The 26,436-nt window shown below is 40.1% G+C and overlaps 1 protein-coding gene across 1 annotated transcript; it reads right to left on the reverse strand.

Moving 5' to 3' along the window:
• Nucleotides 1-712: 712 nt before the first annotated feature.
• Nucleotides 713-26,216, reverse strand: LOC136002095 (transient receptor potential cation channel subfamily M member 6-like). The gene is made up of 10 exons (XM_065656927.1): nucleotides 26,202-26,216; nucleotides 24,769-24,895; nucleotides 15,268-15,318; nucleotides 12,709-12,792; nucleotides 10,168-10,454; nucleotides 9,832-9,914; nucleotides 9,095-9,300; nucleotides 7,135-7,186; nucleotides 1,747-1,853; nucleotides 713-831 (listed from the first exon to the last, which is right to left on the reverse strand). The coding sequence occupies exons 1-10, from the start codon at nucleotides 26,214-26,216 to the stop codon at nucleotides 713-715; spliced, it is 1,131 nt and encodes a 376-aa protein (XP_065512999.1).
• Nucleotides 26,217-26,436: the final 220 nt, after the last annotated feature.

The following is a 26,436-nucleotide window of genomic DNA, read 5'->3' on the forward strand; positions in this document are numbered from 1 at the left end:
GATTTATTGATTTCATCAACTGAAAATGTGGGTCCACTATCTAATCCTTCATTGTTTGACTTGTTGTTGGTATGTGAAAAGAATTCAAGGTGAAGTTCCCACAAAATTTTTCAGTCTACCTGCTATACTAGTGACTATTGTTTAAACCATTAATTCATTACTCATACATGCTTGGTTTGTCTCTGCATCAAAATCAACAATAAAGTAATATTTCTGCAGTTTCCTGGAGAGCCTCCTATGCCCATGGAAAAGTGAGCATGAGGCAGAGTGGTCTCTTCCTCTGAAAATGAATGATTGGCACATTTGTATCCATTCAGTTATTTACTAAAAAGCAGAGAGAAAAACATCAAATCACTGCCCCTTGGAAACATGCTTGTCACAGTTATTTTCTTAAGAAAGTACAGTTTGGAACTGTAATCCACGTATTTAAAAAAAAAAAAAATAAGGCACTGATGAGAAAGTTCATCCAGCTAAGGGGTGACCTGCTCCTGGCAATTCACTGAGCTGTACAAGAAAGATCAGCACAAAAGCATGAAAGGGGAGTAAATAAAGATTTTTTTAAAGTATGATTCCTTGCCTATAGGATCTGTTGAGGGCAGATAGATGCTGCACTCAGACATCTGCATTTTGTTCTTTTGGACTGGCCTATGGCAGTGATAAGGGGCAGGGTTTTGAGCGCACAAACACACAGGGTCAGCTCACAGCCACCACTTCACAGTCGCGTGTCATACTCTAAAGGCTCGTCTGCATCGTCAGCTCCTCTGGTGCTTGTCTCCGTTTCTGTTTCAAAGGCTGGACCAATCCTTTCCAGTATGTAGTCACTTCTCAAATCTATGGCAAGCAAATAAATTCAATGATGCAGCCAAGTAAATGTTTGAAAAGCAAGTGCACCCCAGGCAGTGTCCAACCCAGTGACTGGTTGCAGCTTCTTTCCAGGAGGAAGAAAATCTGCAGTGGGGCAAATCAGAGCCGGGACCCAAAATGCTCTGAGCTTACAAACGAACCTTCCCTGACTATACTCATTCAGCTTATTTTTCCCTCAATTATCTCTAGCTGCCACAGATACAAATGATGAAAAACAATAACTCTGCAGTTTCTGTTTCAGAATCAAACAGCAATTATTACTCCATGTAGGCATTGAAAGTAAGGAGCTTTTCCCTAGAAAAAAAAAAGGTGTGTCGAAATTCATCCAGAATAGCAATGTTTTGGCTTTGAGTCTTTTAAATCTGCCCCACATCAAACAGAAACACATTCTGTCAAACCGAACATAAATAACAGGCAATCCAACTAAGCAGAAGTTAAGCCTGCAGTGTACAGCACCCTACCCCATGGCCAGGAAACCTCCAGTGAGCTTTCTCCCGGCTAATGCATTGCAAATTTTTAGATAAATACTCCTTCTTATTCTCAAAATTTTTGCTGATGTTTTCTGTAGTGATGACCCTGGGAAAATGAGCTGCCATTTTGCAAAGCAGAGGAAACAATTCAATGGGCAGAAGTTTTTGTGCTGAATGCAAACATCAGGTTGAAAGGCTCCAACCTTTACACAGGTTCTAGGCAAGAGCAAGGCCAAAGAGCAAGGCCAAAGAGCAATATTCTCATACCTGCTTTTGCATGGAGAGTGTGCCTGCTGTAATCTTTCAGGTCAACTGGATTTCGGTTCTTGTCTTTATAGCATCCCTAGGCCTTTAATTTGTTGCACTTCAAAAAGTAATACATAGATAAAAAATTAATCTTTACTTTGCATACCCGGAAGTTTCAGCCTCCTGCAGCAAGAGTTACAACGATGCTTTGTGATAAAATTTCTTATTGCACCTTCTCCTAGGTTTGCTGGTCCAAACGCCATCTTTCCAGACCTAAAAGAAATATTATTAAATAATCAAGGAACTTGGAAAAAAAAGCAATTGTAGGGGAGGGAAATTACAATATTTTCCATGTCTTAAATCAGAGATGTTAGCCCTTTGTATAAAGACAATCAAAGCTTAGCATGCACCACAAGTTTCTGAGCTTTGTGACAAGAAAACTGCCAGTTCTGGCAAAGTATTATCCTATATATACCTCATACGACTTTTCCTTCCTGCTGCATCTCAGAGATGGTCTAACACAAGACAGGACAGACCCAGCAGTTCCTACTAAAACGTTCAAAGGAATTTTGGGCACAGTGACATTTAGAAAACATACACCAGAATCTGAGTGACTGTTGCAGCCACCACTCATTCTCATCAAACTAATGGTTTGGTTCTGGTTTCGATGGTAGGCACCTGGGAACAAACCAGAGCTAGCAAGGACTTACTTTTACCTTATTTAAGAACAGAAAGCCAAAAGCAAGCAGAGCCCTAATCACATCGATATGCAGCACAAAAAACCCACCAACAACAACAAACCAAAAAACAAAAAACAAAAACCAAAAAACCAGAACCCCGCAATACGCTGCTGACAAGCAACACTTTAAAATTTATTGGCTTCTTCCTATGCTCATTTCCATGTGTCTGCACTCAGGCCAATTCAGCAACATTACTAGGAGATCCATTTGTGGAAGTGTATTTCATATTCTGAATGAAGCTGACACAAACAGAAGCAAGTTAAATACACACGTATTAGAAGTATCACATAATTATAACAGATTCTTAATGTAGTCTGAAAGATCAGTGTTCATTAATTTTCATATTGCTCCAGCATTATTCTCAGTAATTTAATGGACATCCTAGACATCACAGAGCACTGCACACAAGAAATACTTCCAAAGAAACTTTATGAATGCTATTATTTTATTTTAATGACATGCAGAGTGGAAACAACACATTTTAAAATCTGAAATAAATTATAGCTCTGAGAAGCTATAGAAAAATATTTTAAGTCTCTCAAATCTATCTGTAATCCACACTAACAAAATATATTCTCTCCAAAGAAGGAAGTTTTCAAGTACAACACTCTTCCCTTTTACACAGGAGAAAAGCCATGATCAGCCAAAACTACTATAGAAAACTTAGTATCTCTCTTATTTCTGGCAGACGCTAAAGACGATCTATCTCTTGGATCATCTGAAGGACTTGTCTAATCAGCCTTTACTGCAAATTAGTACATCAAACGAGGCAAGAAGGGAAATATTATTTAAGTTCCATATACATACTTTAAATGACATGGTACTATGTAGCCACTTCTATCCCTTGGTATAATCTGGTAAAATGCCAGTAAGAACAGAACACAGTTAAGTATTTTCTTGGGCATTTATAGGAAATTGAGAAGACTTCACTAACTCCAAGGCTACAGAACTGCTCTGATACTTCCTTTGATCTGTTATTCCATGCGAGGGGCAGCAAGTAGCACAAGACAGACTGACAATTTTCTCATGCTGTTGTGAGATAAACAGGGATACTGTCTGCAATATATGTGAACTATCTGTTCTCTCTAGTCATCACCGGGCAATCGTTCAAGAAGAATATTGTACTTAAATTTGGAAAACTATTTCAAGAAATATAGGGATAAATTAGAAAAATTACAAGAATGACCAACAGTTTAGAAATCACGGCATATACTACAAGATTAGGGGGTAGCCAAAAAAAAAAAAAAAAGAAGTAATAATAATAATAATTAATAAATTGAAGATAACAGTGACTATCTTTGAGCTTGTTGGATTTTTTTTCTCTATGTCTACAGTACACAGGACCAGAAAGAAATGTTTCAAGAAGGAAAAGAGGAAAAAAATCATTCAGACACCAATGACAGCAAACTAGTGAAAACAGATGCTCTTGGAATTTTTTAAGGTCATCCCTGGAAGACCTTAAGAATTGTCTGTACAGGACCTGTAAAGCCAGGAACAACCTGGTATAGAAGAGAAACCAGCCAAACTCTTTGGGCGGCTTCTAACCTTCTAACCTTACAAACGGTTTATAAACAAGGTTTCTCTCCAGGTTATTAAAGCTCTGATTTTGTCTCCAAGGAGGGAAAAATACAGAGCCCAGCTTTCCTGTACCCCTAGCAAGTGTGTTAATGTGAGCTAATGGACTTAAAAAAAACCCCAAAACATGTTCTTCCTTTTGTGCAGAATCTTACCTAACAGTTATGCTCCATAAATGCCTACCAGGTTGCAACAGATTCGTCCTGGCCAGACTGTGCTGATGCAAAGAGTGCTCCTTGTAGTCCAGAGCTACAAATGCTCAAAGCAGACAATAAGACATTTACAGGGCTTTACTAATGAAAGGTAAATGACTGTGGGGGGCTTCATAGCAAGCAGCACCCTTCCAGGGAGGTGCCCAAGTTATTTATTCAGTATGTTTTTGTGGATTTAGCTTCCAGTCCACCAGTTTCAGTTGTGGAGGTTTCTACAGCAGAGGTTCAGTTCATGCAGATGTTTTGTCTACTGGCAGCAATTCAGCTGTAAATTGTTTGGCTGGAGTGCACAGCTTGATAAATATTCAATAGATTTGTTCTTCAAATACATGCTAACAAGTAGCTTCAGAGAACACAGTCTCCACTTGTTACTAAATCCTCCAGCCCATCACTATCTGCTTGAGAGCTTTCACAGGGGAGAGTAAGAGACCTATAACCACTGACTCCACCTTTTCACGTTTGTAGTAAGATTTTTGATGGCCAGCGTGCTTCTTCTTACCTCCCTCAGCAGGCCTAATGCATATGTTCTTTCCAAATCGAAACTCAGTCCACTATTTTTCTCATCTCTGAATCTGCTCTACAGACACCCTGCACCTAGCATTTGTGAAAGCTTTACCTGTGTGGACTTTACTGTGGATTTGGCAAGTAGTACATGCTAAGAAGATCATCCAGAGTTTGGCCTATGAGGTAATTCTTCTTGATGTTTGAGCAGTACAGCTGTCTGCAGGGACTGCACTGTGTCATGACCTTACTGATGTGCCTCAATTATTAATACTTCTGCTGTTAAAGGAAACTTTTTTGTGAACATTATACCTGCATCATTTTATCACTTCATACATCCTATGCAGTGCACATGGTCAGATCTTCAACTGATGTTAAATACCTATCAACTAACACCAATTTACATCAGCTCAGGAACTGTCTCAGATGTCACAGTATCAGGCATACTTTCCAAACAGGTCTGTAATTTTTGTCCTGTTACTGTATATAAAACCCAGACGGAATGTACTGTCACAGAGCTAGAGGTCACATTTTGCCACTACAAGTCCATTTCAACACAGCATGCAGGATGCATGAAAGAAAAGACTCATTACAAGATAATGACATGAGCCACTAAGTCAACGGAATTAAAGAAGCAAAACATAAATAATTTAACTGTAATTAGTGCTAAAATTTGAATCAGCCCTGTCAGTCAGATGCCATCTATTTTCTCCTAGGCTTCTGAGAGAATGTGAGCTCAAAGCAACTTTTGAGGCAGTGCACAGGTTTTGATTAAACATCTTACCTACCAACAAAAACTTAAAATAGATCTTGCTACTGCCTGAAGTGTCTCTCTTATGAGCAAATGAAGGTTAGAGCAAAGACAGTACTGTTACATTGTTATTGTCTTACTTAGAAAATGTTTCTTAGAATTTGGTATCTGCTAGCTGCTTACAGAATCCATCCATGGTTTCACTGCCTTATTCCTTTAGATCCTCAAATCAAAACTGTATAGTTTCACAATTTGCTGTTCTGAAGATTTCTCTGAACATAAGAAAATCAAGCTGGTTTTGATTAATTAATCAACACTCACTCTTTAACTAGAACTTGACTGCTTTACAGATGGTAAAAAACAAAACAGCAAAAAGTTCTGAAAATAACATCTGTGTGATCAAATTTTACTAAGCATGACAAAATTATTTAATAACAAAAATAACCCAGAAGGACACTAATGAACAAGCTAATGTAGATAAATATTATTCCTATTTTAAACAGGATAAGCTCAGTTGCCATGTGAAGTACTGTGGTCAATGACTAGCCGCAGTCTTCAGTAATACCTGTTACAGTTTATGCTACCACTAATACAAAAAATCCACTTGAACAGTAGCAAACCAGACTTTTATATATCTGTAGCAATACCTTAAAAATGTTTGCTAAAATCTAGCGAACAACTACATGACTGATCTCTCTGCCTTTCTACCCTAAGCTACCTATCCTTGTGCTTTTGTCACAGTCCTATGACCTACTTAGGGCAAAGACTTTGTCACGGTGAGGTGCTCAGCATATTTCTGATGTTGCTTCTGAAATAAATATTATATGGCCAATATGCCTACATTTATAATTAAACATTCAGACAACACTAATATGATTATCTATTACTGATCTTATTAATTAAATACCAATAATGGTCCCAGAACTAAGAACCTCCTGCCAATATTAATTTGTTCTGAATTCTGGGCATGTCATCTGATATTTCTATAGTTAATTGCCCTTTGTATTAAATCAGACTATTCGTATTTATATCTTCCTTCCTTACAAACATGAGACACACCTTCAATCAGATGACATGAGCTGAGCAAGAGGGAGCCAAGCTGAGCATGGTCCCAGGATGGGAGAACAGCCATAATTCTGATTCTGAAATTTGATGCATGAAGGCTGACTGCTGCTTCATTGTAGTCTCTCTAGTTTTTGTAACTTTCCACATATGATTTACCACGTCCGTATCGCAGCTGTGGGACTGTAATGTTCAGTGTGCTCAAATGCACCACTAGAATCTATTGGAAAGGCCAGAGATCCAGAGGCCCTCTTCTCATCTTCTCAGGCCATTGTGGCCCCATATAATCAACAGAACAGTGCCCCACCAGGCAGGGGAAACAGGACTGCTACATTCAAGTTACCGATGACCCCCTTTGGTGCAAATTTGTGAAAAGACTTACAGGGTCTTCTGTCTCCCTTTCCTGCTCTCCCTGCGTAGCCCTGGAAAACTCCTGTGCTGTCAGTGCAGCAACACAGACTTTCCCCATGGTTCATACATCACTCACCACATGTTGGGAGCTGGGACACTCACAGGCCCCCCGGTCCACAGCCCTCCAGAGCACAGCAGAGTACATAGTCTCTCCATTGCCATCATACCTTCATTTAACCCAAACACCATGCAAAAAATAATTAAATCTCTCACACAAAACGTAAGAAATAAGATACCCAAAGCATACAGACTGTTAGCAGAATTTCTGAAGTGAATGATGATGTCATCAGAAATAAACCTACTTTTTGTCTTCAGGTTTAATCACAGATGGATCTGTAAGGTTTTCCCCAACACCTACAACAAAGTCAATAGAATATGTTACAAAGGAAGGCAGACATGATTTCATAATCTGTCACTTAACAAAACTGTAATTATCCATGTTCTTTGTAGGTCATAAAGTGTCATAGTTAAAGTGATCATGACTTAAAAAGAAATCGCTATGTGTATAAAAATCTGTTGAGTGTTGACAAACATATACAGTTATTACAGTCCTGACTTCAGCTGCTTTGAGGTTTATTTATATGTAGATGGAGGGCTTATGCAAATGCACTAAATATTACAATGAAGCTCAACTAAGTGAAATGTAACCAACCGTAACACTGCTATTTAAGTTGGACTATAGGTATCATATGTGGGCATTCCTTATATAAATAGATCTATTCTCAGATACACATTCTCTTCAAAGTAACAGAAACAACAAGCCACAGCTTTGTGATGTGCAAATGCTTAGGTCTGTTATCCCTTTTTTCTTCTGGTGGCCATGGGAGCATATTGAACAAATAATTTGATTATGATTTTGAATGCTGATACCTCCATTGCCATTTTCCCCAAACTGATGACACGCTACCGTTTTAACAGAAAGCTTTTTTCATATATCTCAGGAAACCACTGTGCTTTTACACTAACAAAACAGTCCACGATCATATGATATGCAATTATTTTTATTTCAATAGGTGACTAATGGTAAGTTTATATTCCGCAACAAACAACAATAAAGTTTATGGAAATAGCATATTGTGACTGAAAAACTCTGAAATTGTGATACTCTTCAATGAAAATCATTTCAGTTGATGTAGATTAGACAAAATGTGGTGTATATGTATGTGGAGATGGCCCTGGTATTATATAGTAAATAGTGATAGAGATTAATGCTATTAGAAATTCAAGGGGAGCAGCCCTTGCACTTTTCCTAAACTCCAGATTAGAGAACTACAAGATAAACATGAGGCCATAACTACAGCAGATTTCAGTTTGCTTGGGATGGAAACTGAAGCTTCAGTCTTGATGAGATTTACATAGATGTTTTAATTCTCCATGTCTGAGCCAACACAGTTGGTCTGGAACTGTCGAGAGTTGTATAAAAAATCCAAGCAAATTTCAGACAAATTCTAGCAGGCTAGGGTGAAGACACACTCTTTATGTTGTTTTTTTTTTTCATGTGCAGCTAAAACCAAATGAAGGCACGGATGGAATTATAGGTTTATTTTGCATAATAAGCATGTCTTTTTGTAATTCACAGCTTCTGAATGCTGTAAAATGTAAATATGTTAAGTCTCTGTCTACCCATACACATGTCCCTTGACAGAAATGACAAACAATAGTGTTTATACTGTTTGATGGGTGCTGTTCATCTTCTAGACATTGTCAACTTTTATCTCTTTAAAATATGCCATGTTCCCACTTACATATGTAAAGTGATCACATGTTCTTTGAAGGAGTCACCAGACTTTGTGAATAGTATTCAGGCTTCCAGCTTATGTAAACTGCTTACAGATTTATTAATATGAAAAAAAAATCCAGATAGCGCTTCGCACTCTTCTGATAGGTATACATATATACTAAGTGTGCATATATAGATAGGTATGCTTGAGTTTCTATTATTTATATACCTTAATAAAAATACCTTAACTGCAGAGTGTTTTTTCGGAGCTGGGTGAAATGCCCCTGAACACTTCATCTACCTGGTCTTTTGCCGATTCAGCCTAGATGCATTTGAAGCCAAATTATTTTCCCCTTACACCTACATTAAACCAGAGTGTTTCTGCGGATACTCATACACCACTGCACAGATATCCAGGGGGTTTTGAGCTGTGACAGTATGTCAATGAGACCAGAATTTGGCCCATTCCTCAATACAAAATTCTCTTTCGACAGAATTGCTTTTCATTGGGTTTCAAATGGTGACCCCACACTAGCAGTCACCTTGCAAATCCAGAACAAGGAGCTCCCCACGGGTGTACACGTAGGTCCAGTGAGAGAAAGCGAGCATCAGCTCTTCCAGCAAGCTGCTGGGTGTGATCTCATCTCCGTTGTTGTTGTTGTATTTCCGAAACTCGCCCGTCATGTACTTCTCAATGGTTAGCCACTGGTTCGCTGAATGGCAGTAGATGAGGAAAACTTCCAGGAACCTGTAGATATAAATGCTGTCTATCAGGAGCTGGCAGGGTAATGAACATCCTCACAGTCAGCACACAGCGTGACACAAACCAAACATACCAAAAAGGAGGACACATCTTCCCTAGCTGGAATATTTTGAACAGTAGGAGGTACCAAATGGTAGACAGCACAAAGGCTTTCTCATTTTAATAACTCTCAAAACAAGGCACTTGATTAGAAAACATAGTTTATGGACAAATAACATAATCTGTTTTACTTCAGCCCTCTGTAAATGAGCTATATCAAATTGTGTTACATTAACTGTATAAAAGGCAATTCTTGCTTAAGTCTAAGGAACGGCATTATGAAGCAGCTTACTTTGCCATCACATGTAGATATAAAGACTAAGTTCAAAGCTGCCTGCCTTTCCTGTTAAAAAGTTGATTAACTATCATCAGACTGTCTAAGCAGCAGCTATTTCAAGTCACTATAGAAAAAACTGCCTGGGACACAGCTGAGAAGAGAGACCTTTGGCACCTCGTACATAAAGACAGTGGTTTTACCTTGGAGTATAGGGAATAGTATGAGGCTTCATCTGATTGAAGGTATAGATTAACTTCTGGGCAGCCCTTTGCTGTTGGATCTCCTGAAGAAAATAATGTTATCAGCACTACTTTCATTTTCATGAAGAAACGTGCCATGAATTCATCAAAACAAACAAACATCTGATTGTATACTGTTTACAAATGGGAGATATATCTTCCTCAAAACCTTTTTCCTTTCCAAAAGGTAACATCAAACCACATGTCAACCATGCTGAAGACATTCACATGTAAGCAGTATAACATTTAAGGCACATCAGGCTAGACCAGTCCGTGTGCCTTCAAGTCTGAACTCACCCTCAGGCAGAGATGTAACACTGTGCCATCACGAAAGATCTTTTGCCAAGTCTGAACCACCTCTGGCAGAAAAGACTTCACGATAAATACTTGTCCCAACTTTAATACGTCATTCTCTGACCAAGTACAAATGACCTTCATGGCCCTGCGCAGACCTCCATCCATCTCCTCCTGTGACAAGACTTGGATCATCGCAGCCATACCATGCTGAGACCAGGAAGACATGCTTTTACCAAGGTTCATAGGTGAACTTTCTTCTAGCCGATAGATCGTCACTTCCTCTCCAGCTTAAATAAAAGGAAGTTTTGTTAGCAGAAGTCACACGTTGCAGAAACAGAAGAGAAGTGCATTTTCATCTGGTATCTTAAAATAACATACCACTTTACATACCTTCGTAAGCCACACTTTAAAAGAGAGCTTTTTTATCATCACTATCATCTGTGTGAAAACTTACCCAGCCTAAATTTATACTGCTTACTACACACATTCTGCTTAAGATCTACTGTGATAAGTGGTCCAAAGAGCTTGTATTAAGCCTCTAAACAAAGATGAATTTAAGACCTCCTGCACACTTCTACACAAACAAAGCTCATTGATACTCTGGTCTACATGAATCAATCTCATTTGCCACAGATTTTAAGTACCTAAAGAAGCCTGAGCTTTAAAAGTACTTCTTTTTAAAGGGTTACCATTTTATCTCCAGTGTATGAACTTTAAATATTGTGAGTGTGGCTCCCTCTGTTTATGCCCTTACATGGAAGGGGAATTTGTACTAAGACTTCTTTCAAGTTAATCAAGATCATGGAACACTTACAGTACTTCCCTTGTAATTGTGCTTAAGAAAACAAACAAACAAACACCCACACACACACACAGGGCAAACAAACACTCACAGCTTGTGATAGTTATTGACTATAAAATTTAAGGGCTGGAGAATACCACCTTTTCATGCAAACAGACAGCTGAATTGTTTCAAAACTGGTGACTTGGCCACAATGAGCCAGGGAAATTAGATTGAAAAGGACATGCGCCCTGGAAGAACACGCTAAAGCAAATTAACAGGAGGTTTACAGTTTTGGAGTTTCAAGCTAAGATCTCTGTTTTTTCCTATAAATTATAATGTTATTTGTACTGCACAAAATTTCAGGTGTTCTGCTCCTGCTAATAACATATTTCTGAAAGCAGAACAACCCTGGTGAGCTTTAACTCAGTCACACTGCTGCCCTATATAGCATTTCTCTCTTCCAGCATAAGTGAACGGAACAGAAAAGCGGACCAATTTTTAAAATCTAGGTTTCCTTCTTGCAACTCACATTATTTGCAATGTTAATTCGTAAAAAACAGGTTTTCACTCGCCAGTGTGATGAGGTAACTACATCTGCAAAATGGCAAAGAATGGCATAAGGATGAACTGGATTCAAAGCAGCAGATTTCCTCCCTGCTCCCAGGCCTGCCTTCACCAGTTAGCAAGAAGGTAGATACTGTCAAATGCTACAATTTGTGCACATTTTAATTGAAAATAAAGCAACGCAAAAGCCAGTGTCTTACATAAAAGACAGACACTTGAATAAAGATACTCTAACTAGACACATTTTTTAATCTTATGTTAATTCTTCATTTTATTATCTTTTGACAATTTAATACCTAGAAAGGTGTCTCTTAGGAGCTTCGAAGTTTAGAATGTTCAATATGCTCATAGCTATATTAATTATCTGCAGCAATCTGGTCCCAAGAAATCCTATGCTGCTGCAAGTATCAGCAATCATTTGCTGTGAGACAAAATATTCTACCCACTGAAAAGAAGGCACCTAGATCTCAAGTGTCTAGAGGCAGAGCTTCTGCTTCTGTAAACCAATACTGCACACTAATTTCAGAACTCTTCCAAATTATTTATTCTCTACCGCTCTTCCAATATAGCATAGTTCTTTTTTCTTTGGTACACTACAGTTCTCTCTACTAGGTACAGTAGTGCCCTTTCAACCAAAACCTGGTTTTCTACTTGATGGGATACCCTACACATATATTTACATGGTTGCGTCTGTGAGAGAGAAAGAGAGAGCGAGAGAGAGAGTGAGAATGCAGGTATTAAGGTTAAGGGGAGCCTTTTTGCTGTCTTCAGCTATTCTAATGATAGGTATAGAGAAGATGAAGTTAGCCTCATCTCTGAGGTTGACAGTCATCACTTGAGTGCACACACATACAAGACACAGCAAGGGAAACCCCAACAAATACTGGGAAAAATACTAGGTTAACAATTAAGCCAGTAACACTGGAAGAGGTTGTCCAGAGAAGCTGAGGACTCTCCATTTATAGACATATTCAAAAGGCAATTGGACAGGCCCTCAGCAACCTGATCAGAATTTGCTGTAGAGGGAGTTGAACCAGATAACCTCCAAAAGTTCCCAAATTATTGCATGACTACAATTATCTCCTGGTTCACCTCTTTTAGAAAAGAATTGCTGAAATTAATCTAAGGAAATTTCCCAAACATAGTCTTTAAAGACATAATGCACTGACAATTTATAAAGCAAAAAACATAACCAGGAAGTTCGTACTCACCAAAGAGCTGGACTGGCGTAAATGGTATGGTCTGAGCAAGTCTCATTAAGTTGTTTCTTTCAACAGCTGCAAACAACATAGATTTCACTACTATACTGAATAAAGAACAAGCTGGCTGCTTTTCAAAAATATCTGGCCACGCTTTACTGTAGTGTGCAAAGCCAAGGAGGCTGCAGTGCGATCTTCTGTTAGACCTGAGCACCATTCTATCCAGCTAGCAACTCCCCTTTGCACACCTATGGCATCTCATAAGCATCAGCTGCCACTCTCTCTCCCATTCATTGATTCCCTTCTTCTAAGGAAACAGGCTTTTTGGGACAAGCCCCTTGCACTCTGGCTAGGACTGATTCTGCTAACTCTTCATCCTCCTCCTTCCATCAAGGGCTGCTGCTGATTCCTTCTCCTGCCAGCTCCAGGGCAGTGACACTCACACTGTGCCAAAGAGACACATTTGGCCCCAGCTGCCCTCCCTGCCTGTCTCTGTCAGGCTCAGAAGCACCTGGGGATTTAGCAAGGCATCACAGGAAAATCCATGCTTGGGGTGCACAGAGCACTGCTTCTTCATCTGGGCTCCTCGCCAAACAACATCACTAACATTATCATATCTCCCTAATTGGCAGCTTACTTCTCAGGCAAACACTTTCAAAACTTCAGAGCGACAACTAAATATTTATGGATTTGTCTTCACAATGACTCAGTTATCAGGAAGGGGGAGTGAGGTATGAAGTAAGCCACAAAGAGGGTCACAAGGGAACAAGGAGGCAATTGGGATGCTACAGTGCTCACTGTCTAATTTCCCTCTTCAATGGCTGAAGACAAAACTAGTATCCAAAGCAGAGAGTGAACCATAGCAGAGCTGTGTTTCTCTGCAGAGCAACCTAAAAGCCCTGATGGCAGACCTTCCAGAGCTTGGACACCATCTGTCTATCCTTTTAAGATTACTCTTCCGAGCAGAAATTAATTAGAGATTATTTAGCCCAGAAAGAGAGAGCAAAGGGGATCCATGACATGGCAACTCATGAATTAAGGCCATCATTTTAGATCTGCATTTCAGACTGCATTTCTAGTCTCATTTACCTTTTCTGAATTCAACAGGTATCAGTTAACATGCCTGAATAGTTCTGGAACATGGACCGTAGACCAAGGTCCTACCTTGCTGCCTCACTAGGAACATGCTCTAGTCACAAAAATAGTGCATAGCAGGAACAAGGATGTGAACAGAGGAGCTGCCAGACCTGTCCTGTCAGACCATGCCAGCGCTCTAGAGCAGGGGCGTCAAACTCATTTTCATGGTGGGGGCGAAACATCCGCCTCGCGGTTGCCTTCAAAGGGCCAAATGTAATTTTAGGACCGTATAAAAGTTGGAGTAGTTAGATTTATACGGTCCTAAAATTACATATGGCCTTTTGAAGGCATCTGCAAGGCTGACGAGGCCCCCAGTGAAAATGAGTTTGACACCCCTGGTCTAGAGCCTCCAGAAGCAATGTGAAGTGGACTTGCACCAGCTGCTGAGCTTGGGTCAAAACTCAAGTTCTTTTGGGTGTGTAGAGAGGCAGAACTGTATTTGCCTGCACAATGTGATAGCAAAAATAATGCATAAGCAGTATATGGTGCAGAATTGTAGTACCAAACTTTTGGGCTTAGATGGCTAAATTCTACCCTGAACTTCCCAAGGAAAGAAAATCTACACTGGAAACTTCTTGAGACATTTGTTAACTCATAGTGGAAACCACCCTCATCAGTGCTAAAAAGTCCCACCTAATCTCAAATAGCATGCCTGAAAAGAGCCAAATTAATCACTGCAACAATGCCAGGATGTCAGAGAAATTATTCCTGTACACTGATTACAAACCAGGAGGTGTTGTTCCCAGTGAAAATCACACAGCTTTTTTAACTTCAGGAAGCTGCTAATGCTTCTGGTTTACCCTCCGCATCCCTTTAGAGGCAGCTGAGTCCTGTAGGCAACAGGGACATCTACTGACACGATCTGCTCAGTTCTCCCCCGGGAAAAACTGAAATTCACGCCTTGTGGGAAAATCTGTGCATACTCAGTCCAGGAAAAGACAGGACTGCAGGCAATTAGCATCCAAATGATTTATTCCCTGCCAGATTTCCAGGAGTTCATAGGTATATAAACACAGGTTAAGTAATACAGGACCAATTAACTGAAGAAACCTATTCCAGAAGTACAAAGGAGGATGTGGGAGGTGTGAGGGGAAGTGACAGCAATAAATAAATAAGTGCCCCTTCTGCCTCCCCAGGAATCGGAGCGCTATTCATTTCCACTGATATTTTGAAAGTGATTGTCTACATTCTGCTCTGGATTTGCCAGAAATAGTAAGAATGCAGCAATTAGCAGAAAGAAAACAATTCATAATTTCCTCACTGGAGTGTTAGACATGAATGAACACAGAACCTTCTTAGCAATGGGTAGTTGTGCAACTCTTCAAAATGAAAATCACAGAGGATGACAAGGGAAGAACTAATGTTCTTTTAAATTTGTTAAATTACTCAGCTATCATTCTGGTGCCTCCTGCTTACCTGAGTAGTGATGATGCAGATCTTGAGATGTTTTCAAGCAGGCAAAGATATCTAAAATAATGTTTAAAGGATCATTACGTTAATTATTATAGCAGCAGAGACAAATGTATGATTTTTGAATTCCTTCCATCCCGGAGTTTGTCGTGAAACAGATTAATCAGAAGTACTGTCTCAGCATTCTAAAGAGGAGAATTACTAATAGATTTTAAGTACATTATAATGTACAGTATATTGGCAGATTTCAGTCATCAATGTAATATAGCCAGATGACTTATTTATTCAAGGAAATGGTGGGAAACTTGTGATATTAACCTCAAGGACATGTAGCTTCTCTAAGCCAATTACACCTCTGGGATAATAAAGCACATTGCTGTCCATCATGCTTCACAGCCTCCCAAAGGCATGATTTTTCCAACTCCATCCTCAGTCATTAAGCATTCCATTAACTATACTATCTCACCAAAGCTATTATAATACAGTCCCATTAACTCACAGTGTCTAAAATGCTGTTAAAAATATAAACAGAGAAACAATTCCTGTGGTTATATATTTAACAGGCACAGCCAGATAAAATCTGGTCCAAAAATCTTTGTTTTAAAAAAAGTCTCTTTAATAAAGCCAAGATTAATGAGCACATTTCCATTAATTAGATGAAATCACTTTGTTCTATCGGAAAACAACACTTCAAAATGTCAGATTTCAGAAAATAGGTATAGTTTTAATTCTGAAAAATGAGATAATCAAAACCAAATCTTCACCAAAATACTTGAACATTACACTTTTCTTCTTGTTCTATTTTATTTGCTTATTTTCCATTTTCTAGCAAAAAAAAAAATCTTAAATAAGAAACATAAATAGATGTTGGGGGAAGGGCCAGCATTTCCACTGAGTGGCTTCAGTGATTCAAGGTCCCTTTTGGTCTCTTCCTTGCTGGACCCAACTAGTTTTGTTGCATTTCGTATGTCGTAAAACAACAAACATTAAAAGACAAATAAGGGCTAAGAAGTCCTTCCTTTTGAGGATGGGAAAACTGGATTTTAATCAAAGCAATGGTGCGCTCCACAGAATTGCCCCACAACTCACTACGCTTGCAGCAGTGCGCTGCGGCACTGCAGCGTTTTGTGCACAGCCAGACACGGGAAGCGCAGTGCTTGAAGGGGAGATAAAGCCTAAGAGCAACTCGCTTCTGTGACACAACCAGCCTCAAAAAGAGGTAGATGCCCAGCTGCTGAGCCTCTCACAGCTAAGTAGCATGTCAGGAAAACTGGAAGACAGACTAAAAGGCAACAAATGCAGGTGAAGTTAACCAGCACTCTTCTTTTGTGGAACAAAGTAATTCCTCACTATAACCAGTACTATAATGCCTGCACACCAATGCGCGCAGCATGGGGAATAAGCAGGAGGAGTTAGAAACCTGCGTTTGGTCAGGAGATTATGATCTGGTGGCAATTACAGACATGGTGGGACAGCTCACATGACTGGAATGTGGTCACGGATGGTTATGTCCTTCTCAGGAAAGACAGGCCAGCCAGGCGTGGTGGTGGAGTTGCTCTTTATGTGAGAGAGCAACTACAATGTATAGAGTACTGTCCAGGTGCGGTTGAGGAGCAAGTTGAGAGTCTGTGGGTGAGAATTAAGGGGCAGCTGGCAGCGGTGATCTGTTGTGGGTGTCTATTACAGGCCACCAGATCAGGGTGAGGAAGGTGATGAGGCCTACAGGCAGCTGAGCGTGGCCTCACAGTCACAGGCTCTGGTTGTTGTGGGGGATTTTAACTTCCCTGATGTTTGCTGGAAGGACTTCACTGATGATAACTTCCTGATGCAAATGGTGGATGAGCCAACTAAAAGAGGAGCGCTGTTGGATCCCATCTTCACTAACAAGGAGGGTCTGGTTGAAGCAGTAAAGGTGGAGGGCTGCCTTGGTTGCAGCGACCATGAGATGGTGGAGTTCAGGATCTCGTGTGGTGGGAGCAGAATACCGAGCAGAATTGCAACCCTGGACTTCAGCAGGGCCGACTTTGGCCTTTTCAAACACCTGCTAGGGGAAATCCCATGGGCAAGGCTGCTTGAAGGTAAAGGGGCCCAAGATAGTTGGTTAACATTCAGGGACTGCTTCTACCAAGCTCAAGATCAGTGCATCCCGACACATAGGAAGTCAAGGAAGGGAGCCAGGAGACCTGCGTGGTTAAACAGGGAACTGCTGGGCAAACTCAAGTGGAAGAGGAGAGTTTACAGATCATGGAAGGAGGGGCTGGCCACTTGGGAAGAATATAAGGCTGTTGTCAGAGGATGCAGGGAGGCAACTAGGAAAGCTAAGGCCTCCTAGAGTTAAACCTGGGAAGAGGGTTCAAGTACAACAGAAAGAGCTTCTTCAAATACATGGCAGATAAAACTAACACTAGAGGCAATGTAGGCCCACTGATGAATGGGGTGGGTGCCCTGGTGACAGAAGATACAGAGAAGGCAGAGCTACTGAATGCCTTCTTTGTCTCTGTCTACTCTGCCGGAGGCTGTCCTGAGGAGCCCCGTACCCCTGAGGCCCCAGAGGAAGGCAGGGCAATGGAGGAGTTTGCCTTGGTTGATGAGGACTGGGTTAGGGACCAATTGAGCAATCTGGACATCCATAAATCCATGCGTTCACATGAGATGCACCCGTGGGTGCTGAGGGAGCTGGCTAAAGTCATTGCTGGACCACTCTCCATCATCTTTGCCAAGTCTTAGGAAATGGGAGAGGTGCCTGAGGACTGGAGGAAAACAAATGTCACTCCGGTCTTCAAAAAGGGCAAGAAAGAGGACCCAGGCAACTATAGACAGGTCAGCCTCACCTCCATCCCTGGGAAGGTGATGGAACAACTTATCTTTGGTGCCATCTCAAGGCATATCAAGGATAAGAGGGTCATCAGGGGCAGTCAACATGGCTTCACCAAGGGGAAGTGATGCTTAACCAACCTCATAGCCTTTTATGAAGACATAACCAGGTGGATAGATGATGGCAAAGCAGTGGATGTGGTCTACCTTGACTTCAGTAAAGCATTTGACACCATCTCCCACAGCATCCTCGCTGCTAAACTGAGGAAGTGTGGTCTGGACGATCGGGTAGTGAGGTGGACTGTGAAGTGGCTGAAGGAAAGAAGCCAGAGAGTTGTGGTCAATGGGACAGAGTCTAGCTGGAGGCCTATATCTAGTGGAGTCCCTCAAGAGTCAGTACTGGGACCAGTACTATTCAATACATTCATCAGTGACTTGGATGAGGGAATAGAGTGCACTGTCAGCAAGTTTGCTGATGACACCAAGCTGGGAGGAGTGGCTGACACGCCAGAAGGCTGTGCTGCCATCCAGTGAGACCTGGACAGGCTGGAGAGTTGGGCAGGGAAAAATTTAATGAAATATAACAAAGGCAAGTGTAGAGTCTTGCATCTGTGCAAGAACAACCCTAGGTTCCAGTATAAGTTGGGGAATGACCTGTTAGAGAGCAGTGTAGGGGAAAGGGACCTGGGGGTCCTGGTGGACAGCAGGATGACCATGAGCCAGCACTGTGCCCTTGTGGCCAAGAAGGCCAATGGCATCCTGGGGTGTATTAGAAGTGGGGTGGTTAGTAGGCCGAGAGAGGTTCTCCTTCCCCTCTACTCTGCCCTGGTGAGACCTCATCTGGAATATTGTGTCCAGTTCTGGGCCCCTCAGTTCAAGAAGGACAGGGAACTGCTGGAGAGAGTCCAGCACAGGGCAATAAAGATGATTAAGGGAGTAGAGCTTCTCCCTTATGAGGAAAGGCTGAGGGAGCTGGGTCTCTTTAGCTTGGAGAAGAAGAGACTGAGGGGTGACCTCATTAATGTTTATAAATATATAAAGGGTGGGTGTCACGAGGATGGAGCCAGGCCCTTCTCAGTGGCAACCAATGATAGGACAAAGGGCAATGCGTACAAGCTGGAACACAGGAGGTTCCACTTAAATATGAGAAGAAACTTCTTCACAGTGAGGGTGACAGAACACTGGAACAGGCTGCCCAGGGAGGTTGTGGAGTCTCCTTCTCTGCAGACATTCAAAACCCACCTGGACACCTTCCTGTGTAACCTCATCTGGGTGTTCCTGCTCCGGCAGGGGGATTGGACTAGATGATCTTTCGAGGTCCCTTCCAATCCCTAACATTCTGTGATTCTGTGAACCTTGCATTTCTTCATTGGCCATTTCATAATGGCCAATAATCCTTCACTGATTTCATAATTTCAGGGAAATCACACAAACGGAGGAATCACACCAAACTGTGACTTTAAAAATTAAGCATACATTAAAAATCTATTCTCAGGTATATAGCCTGTTTTAATTCTGGAGGTCTCTTAGACTGCCAGGGATGAAAGCAGTACCATCATCTTAAAGAGTTTCTTCCTGTTGAACAGGATAACATTACTGGGCAGACTAGAGTAAAAATAGACTATTTTAAGATTTTGCAGCTATCATGAAAAAAACATGCTCTCATTAAAAAACAAACAAACAAACAAAACCCCTTTAAAGTACAAATTGGTAACATATGAAACAATAGCTGAATGTTTTCCTATAACCCTTCAACTACAGTAAATTAACTTCCTTTTGGAGTTTGTACTCTAAAATTGTCAGAGTGAGATTTGCAGAGAGGAATTAAAATGAGTGATAAGCAACCAAAAACTTACTGTCAGTTTCCTCTGAAGTTCTTAACCTGTTTAAAAGCAAAAGTTCGATATTTTAATCCAAAATTTCTGTCTTTAAGCTAATACTAGTACATATGTGATCCATGTGACAGCAAAACTCACAAAGGTTTGGTCAGCAATCATGAAACTTAACAGCCCTCGGTGCAACTTTGTTCATTGCAACAGTCAGCAAATAATATTCAGTTACTGAAGAAGAGCCACAAATTTCTGTATGTTTCTTTCTCTGCTTATGTTCTGCTGCTTTTATGATTTTGCACCACTGTTCATGCTGTTTACACTGCAATAACAGTGTCAGTTAAAGACCACTTCAATCACATACACAACTGTTCATTTTTCAATCAATGCTGAAAAGTATTCAAAGCTGCCTACACCATTAATATTGCTTGCACAAAACCAGACTTTTTAAACTGATGGTCCTTTGGATTAGCAAGGCTGCAGAAAGACTACAGCATCAGCATCAACATTAAAGCAGTCTTTGTTACAGAAGACAGCAGATATGATTCACCTCACAGACCAGAGAGATCCCACTGAAGACAACAGACTAAGTGACAGAATCAGGCCACTCAATGGCCTGTAAGTCCTGCTGGTGAGTATGCAGTTTGCGTACTGCCTATAAATGACACAGGATGGGTAAAAACCACAGTCTCTTTCTTTTTTTTCCTATTTCCATGGTGAAACCACACGGGATATGACAGCTTTCTAGTGTCTTTTGTTTATTATATCCACTGTTACTAAATAAGAGAGATATAAAAGAAGTTGATCAAAATAAGAAAGAAAAAGAAAAGGAAAATCGAGATAGCACTGCATGTGGGAAAAATATCCCCAATATTAAGATAATGATCAATCAAGGTGGAAAGAATCAAAAAAGCAACAATAAAATTAAAAACACGTTTGAAAGCAGTATACTTTCACTAAATATAATCAAAGCTTAATAACTATTGAAAACCCATTAAGAAAACCAGGATAAATACTTTGTAAATGTACAGAGTCAGTAAAAAACAGATTAATCAGAGAATGAGAGAAGCTTTCACGAGCTGCTAGTATTTCAATTATTAAAAAAGGAAACATCCAATTTGCACAGCAAAAGCAAATGTAACTTTTCATGCCCACTAGATTGGAATAGTGGCTAGTTAAAGATGCTATGGTGATCTTAGTGATTGAATTAGAAAATTGGATAATTGTTAGAATAAAAAGAGGTGTCCACCTAAAATTATACACTTTGTTTAAATGGATCTCCTTTGTCTCAATTAATAAGGCTTCCTTTAGAGAAATTTAAACAGACTGAATTGCCTAAACTCTTCATTTCACATAAATTTCTCATCCTAAGGATATTGCAGAACGGGAGTTGAAACCTGCAGAATATATAGAAGTCTCTTTCTAAAAGCATGTGAATATCTTAATACATACAAGCAGTTCCTGTTCAGATTACTTTTCTTGGTGGTTCCAAATATGCTATTATTCAAATCCTGTAACGAAGAGAGATGTTTTTACTGGTAAAATCTGCACACCACTGTCATATACACACTGCGCAACTCAAAAAGGTACAATCTTGAAAGCATTTATAGATGTTCTTATTGTTAGCATGAATAATGACAGTGACAGGCAGGTGAATCACAACATTGCCATACCTACACTAATATGGAACCGATTTGCTCACATTACAGTTTGCCATGCTGTCTCCACACATTTGAACAAAATACGCAGGTACCCACCTATATCTCAATATACTCACAAAAGCCTGTTAAGGGTCTACTAATGTGGACAGTATCAGAGAACTCTCTCCATGTTGCAGAATTCCAGTTTAGGGATAGGCTTTACTGTTGTTGAAAATATGCACCCTAAACCTCTCTAACAGAAGAAGGTAATACATCGAACAGCTCTCCAGCGGTATTTGGATTATATATTTTCCAGGTCTTATAGTTAAAGAAGTACTCAAATAGTCTTTTAGACTTCCAGCCATATTAAGGATAACTGGAGCTAGCCTGGTCCTCCTAAGGTGCTAGTCAGAAATGAGTTTATTCTTCTGAAGTCAGGCAGATTTCAACCCTCAAAAGAAACAGAGCTCCCCAGAAAAGTTCAAAGACGATGCAGTTTAAAGATAATTTAGCTAAAATTCAGTTTTGAATATTACCTGAAACTTAACTCACATTCTTTTTATTTCACTCATATTTTCACCTTGTAGCTCACTTTTCAGATGAAAAATCTTTGACAAAAAAACTTTCCTACACACACCTTTGCTTTGCTCCCTGCTACCCATCAGGAGGGATTTCTGAACCACTGGTGTTCAATGGGTAAATCTGAAAAGCACAACTTTAGGAAAGACACATTTCTTTAAAATATATCATGCTCCAAGTGAAACAGTTGGATGCAGCAACACTGTTATCAGTGATATATATAAAATCTCATGACCCACACAGGACTTTAAGAGAGGCAGAGCAACTCTGTGGGTATTGAAGGCTGTATCTTGAAAGAATAAATAATTTGAAGCTGGTGTTCTGGAAGTGACTAGTTTCAGCCTAACTCTAATCCTGCTGTAATCAGTGGAATTCTTCTGAGAACTTTAAATATCCCACCCTTGAGTTTTACCTTAGATATCTCAATACGAATTTTGAAGCACCAGATTACCTGGTCCCTTCACACAGTTTTCCTGACTGTGCCTTTATTTTGCTTGTCTGACCCTGTGTTTCACATTTCAAAGATTCATTGTTTTAGACTCTAGGCTAAGGTTTTACAGAATATAAAATCAGGGAAATTATTTCTATTTCTCTCTTTCTCTCTCTTTCCACTCTTTCATACAAAAACCTGCCAATTAAAAAATTTAAGTTCAAGCTCTCTTCTCTGCTATTTGGGATTGAAGTTCTACAGTACTCAGAACAGCAGATCTGAAACTATCTGGTTTATTTTTATTCCTTAAAAAAAAAGAAAAGAAAAAAAAGGGCAACTCAAAGCATTTGCAGTGAAAAATAAGCTAGGTTTTTAAAGATCACCATTTTAATAATCAAGACTGCTATAAGTAAAACAGGCAAGGAAGGATGCGGTTTAAAAAGGAAGACGAAAAGATTATCTCACAGTTCTCTTTCTTAATATACTCTTTGTTAATTTCCTTTCATACCTCTGAGATATCCCTGTGTAATATCGTGAAAGATACATTTTCTTCCATTAGCTACACCATTTAAAAACAGATGGAAGTTTCCATAATCCAGATTCCTGTCCCCAGTCTTCAGGACATATTAGTCTAGCTGCATCGAAGTCAATGAGCCAATGTTGACTTACATAGGCAGAGGACCATTACATTACAGAGCTGTGAATTAATTCTGATAAACAATAAGATACCACGTTTATAAACCAGTGGTTTAGAAATCCAAACATTGCAATTATTATTAATATTTAACTCTCACTTTGAAAAAAAAAAAAACAAACTATCTCTGAGTGATAGACTAGGAGCTCTATAGCTAACTTTCCAAAAATTTACTTCACTCTGCTCACCAATTCTGCCCACGAGTTCAAGATCAAGCTGTGTGCTCGCTCACTGCCTAATGAAACATCAACTCATGTGTCATTTCTGACCAACTGTTTCATACTCAGGACCACTCCATGATTCAATAATTTAATATCCTGCTTCAATAATATTAATAGAGTGTTAACAGCTGTTAAATTATTCATTTACTTGCACACATGTGCTGTGCCAGCAGACAACAAAGTTCCTCATCTCTCAAGAGGCATTTCATGACAAAGAACCTATAGTAGCAAGTCCAGGGATCTCATTAGAGCTACCCTGGGCTTATCCTAGCCAAAACTATGTACTAGGAGGTGTAATCTTTGGTCTTACCTCTCGAGAATGCCTCAGGTAATCACTGAATGGTATAGGATGTCTACCGATGTCTTGATTTTTCATTTTCTGGTGCATGTAACTGAGACGTTCCAAACCTAGCCAAAAGGGCAGGTGTCAGCTATTTCCAGAGTGTAAATGAACAGCTCTACTGCTACAAATTAAACACCTATGCAGTGCTATAAAATAAACACCTATATACCGTATTGCCCCAACAAACGTGTAATGGGCTGTAAAAGCAGAAACAGAATTCCATAGGATTAAAATGGACTGTTTCCATTCTGTCAGCAGATTTCAGAGGAACGCAGCCTTCTCAGATCACGCTGTTCTGAGTCACAGCATTCCCTGATGCTTCTCCCAGCAGCTCTCAGGATGAAGCCAGGGAGCCACATCACAGAAAAGCTGGAAGATAAGATGAACTGTGCAATGGATTTCTTAGAATGAAAGAGCTGGAGAATTACTAAAAGAAGAGTAAGAATACCGTTCCCTTCTCATTCCAACAGAGATGGCATAGAATTCATTTCCACTCTTTGGAGGATGTGTTTCTGAGCAATGAGTAATGAATAATGCATGAAGAGGATCTGCCAGCACATACAGTATTGCAGCACTGCCTGGGAGTGTAAATGCCTTGAGAAATTCAGGAGATAGTTTAATTTTGCAATTAGCCAGGATGCCACTTTAGAAGACACCTCAGGAGAGGAGACAAGGATATCATCCTCCTTGCTTCCCACTTATTCCTCAGGATTATACACTATTCAGGCAGCACTCCCAGAAAGATTTAACTGACCTTTCACCCAACCTATGTCTCTTTTACCTCTGCAATGACACAGTAAATAATCAAGTCATGTGTGCCTGCAATCTAATTCTCATTCTGTAAAAATTAAGCCACAAAGTGAAAGTGGTGGATGACACTTTGAATTTGTGAATTCTTATTTACTGCTGCTTTTTAAAAGTTGTTCTGAATTTCACCATCTGCAAAATATCACATACTTAGCTGACTGAAATTAGACACAGTGAGCCAGTTCTTGCTGTGTTTCTCTTGCTCATCCCAGACATTGATCTCTGCAGGCTCTGAGCTCACTTGGGTGTTCTGGGGACAATCATCCACTCTAATCACCTGGCAAAACACACACAAAACGACACTCAATTTATAGGATGACTAGCACCTCTGCAGTTCCTCTGACAGCCTGTGATGTGGCCTTTCAGAGCATCACTGAAACGCCAGTGACTGAACTTGCTCCCAACTGAGAGACAGATTTTCTCATTTTTGTTACAAGCTGCAGAAGACACATGTTGCCTAGTAAATACTACTGATGAAACATCTAGCACTACAGCTTTTTAAAACAAAGTCTGAAGTCCCTCAGAATACCTTCAGAGGTATTAGGTCTCAAAGTTAAAGTCTAAGATCTGTTGCTGACCTGAACATATTATGTAAACATGTAAGTCTTCAGCTTTCATCGCATTAAACAGAGATAACTCTTTCCAGCTGACAAACATCTTAGGAATCTCTTTGTAACTTTATAAATAGATTTTTATATATCTACACACGTTATGAAAACTGCTCTATACATATGACACAATCAATATGTTTTCTGTAATATGCTAAATGTTCAATGGATTCAGAGACAAGACTGTTGGACTCTTGTAGGCAGGAGATAACATTAGGAGTCCTGGTTTTCTTGTTTACAGTTGCACACCACCTGGGTACAGGTCATCGCTCCTTCAGTCTACCCTAGATCATATGAAGCCTCCCCAAGTCCTCCTGTCAGCTACAGTGCAAGGACTGATTCCTTTCTGTCTAAATCAATAACACCTTGGTACATTATCTAGCAAAGTCCATAGACTTCAGCTGAAATCCCACACATTCAAACAAAAGGGAAGTTAAACCAAAGCCAGACACACAAAAAAGACACACCAATTTCTGTGCAGCATTTTCAACTAAGCCACACTGCAGAACTGCTCTCAATGAAAAATACAGCTATGTGATATGTGATTCTTTTGCATCTGCACATACCGGCACCTGAAGGGGTTTTTTATTCTTCTTTCCTCTCACAGACTTTCTATCTCTGTTTTGTTGCTTTGTTTTCCTTGCCTTGCTGTGGTGTAGCTCACTGGATGGTAAAGACTCTGTGGGAAAGACTCAAAAAACACCATTAAGCTACAGAACTTTTGTTTGCTAAGAGAAGATCTGATAAGACTGAGAGTTGGCAAATCTCCAAAGCAAGCTGAGAAAGACTTGTGACACCCAAAGCTTATACTCATACAGTTAAGTGCAAAGATGTGCACAATCACAAGACATAAAACAACAAATGTTATCCATCATCTCACATTATTCATACTTAGAACTGGAATCTGCTACATTTTAGCTGTTAGTAAGCAAACTCAGTGGTGGAGAGTTTTAAACTGGCTATAAAAATGTATACCTCTTCACTCTCCATGCATCCATCTGACCCAATGATACTGCTAACTTGTTTTTTAGGGATTATGTAATTTATTTTGGCTCCTGCAACTCTTGCATTGCATCCCCAGGGCAAGAGACTTCCTCGGAGTGAGCACAGTCCCTCTGTCACCTTGGCTGTATAGCGACAGCCATAGGGTTCCCATGAGACATGGAGAATCAGGGTGGCTGACACACAGATGTGGTACAGCTTGGATACC

The sequence above is a fragment of the Caloenas nicobarica genome, chromosome Z (genome assembly GCF_036013445.1).
Source record: "Caloenas nicobarica isolate bCalNic1 chromosome Z, bCalNic1.hap1, whole genome shotgun sequence".
Lineage (NCBI taxonomy): Eukaryota > Metazoa > Chordata > Aves > Columbiformes > Columbidae > Caloenas > Caloenas nicobarica.

Coding starts and splice junctions, on each gene's coding strand:
- LOC136002095 (XM_065656927.1), bottom strand. Junction 9,915..10,167: donor TGTTACATCTCTGCCTGAGG/GTGAGTTCAGAC, acceptor TATTTTCTTCAG/GAGATCCAACAGCAAAGGGC. Junction 7,187..9,094: donor CCTTGTTCTGGATTTGCAAG/GTGACTGCTAGT, acceptor ACTTTGTTGTAG/GTGTTGGGGAAAACCTTACA.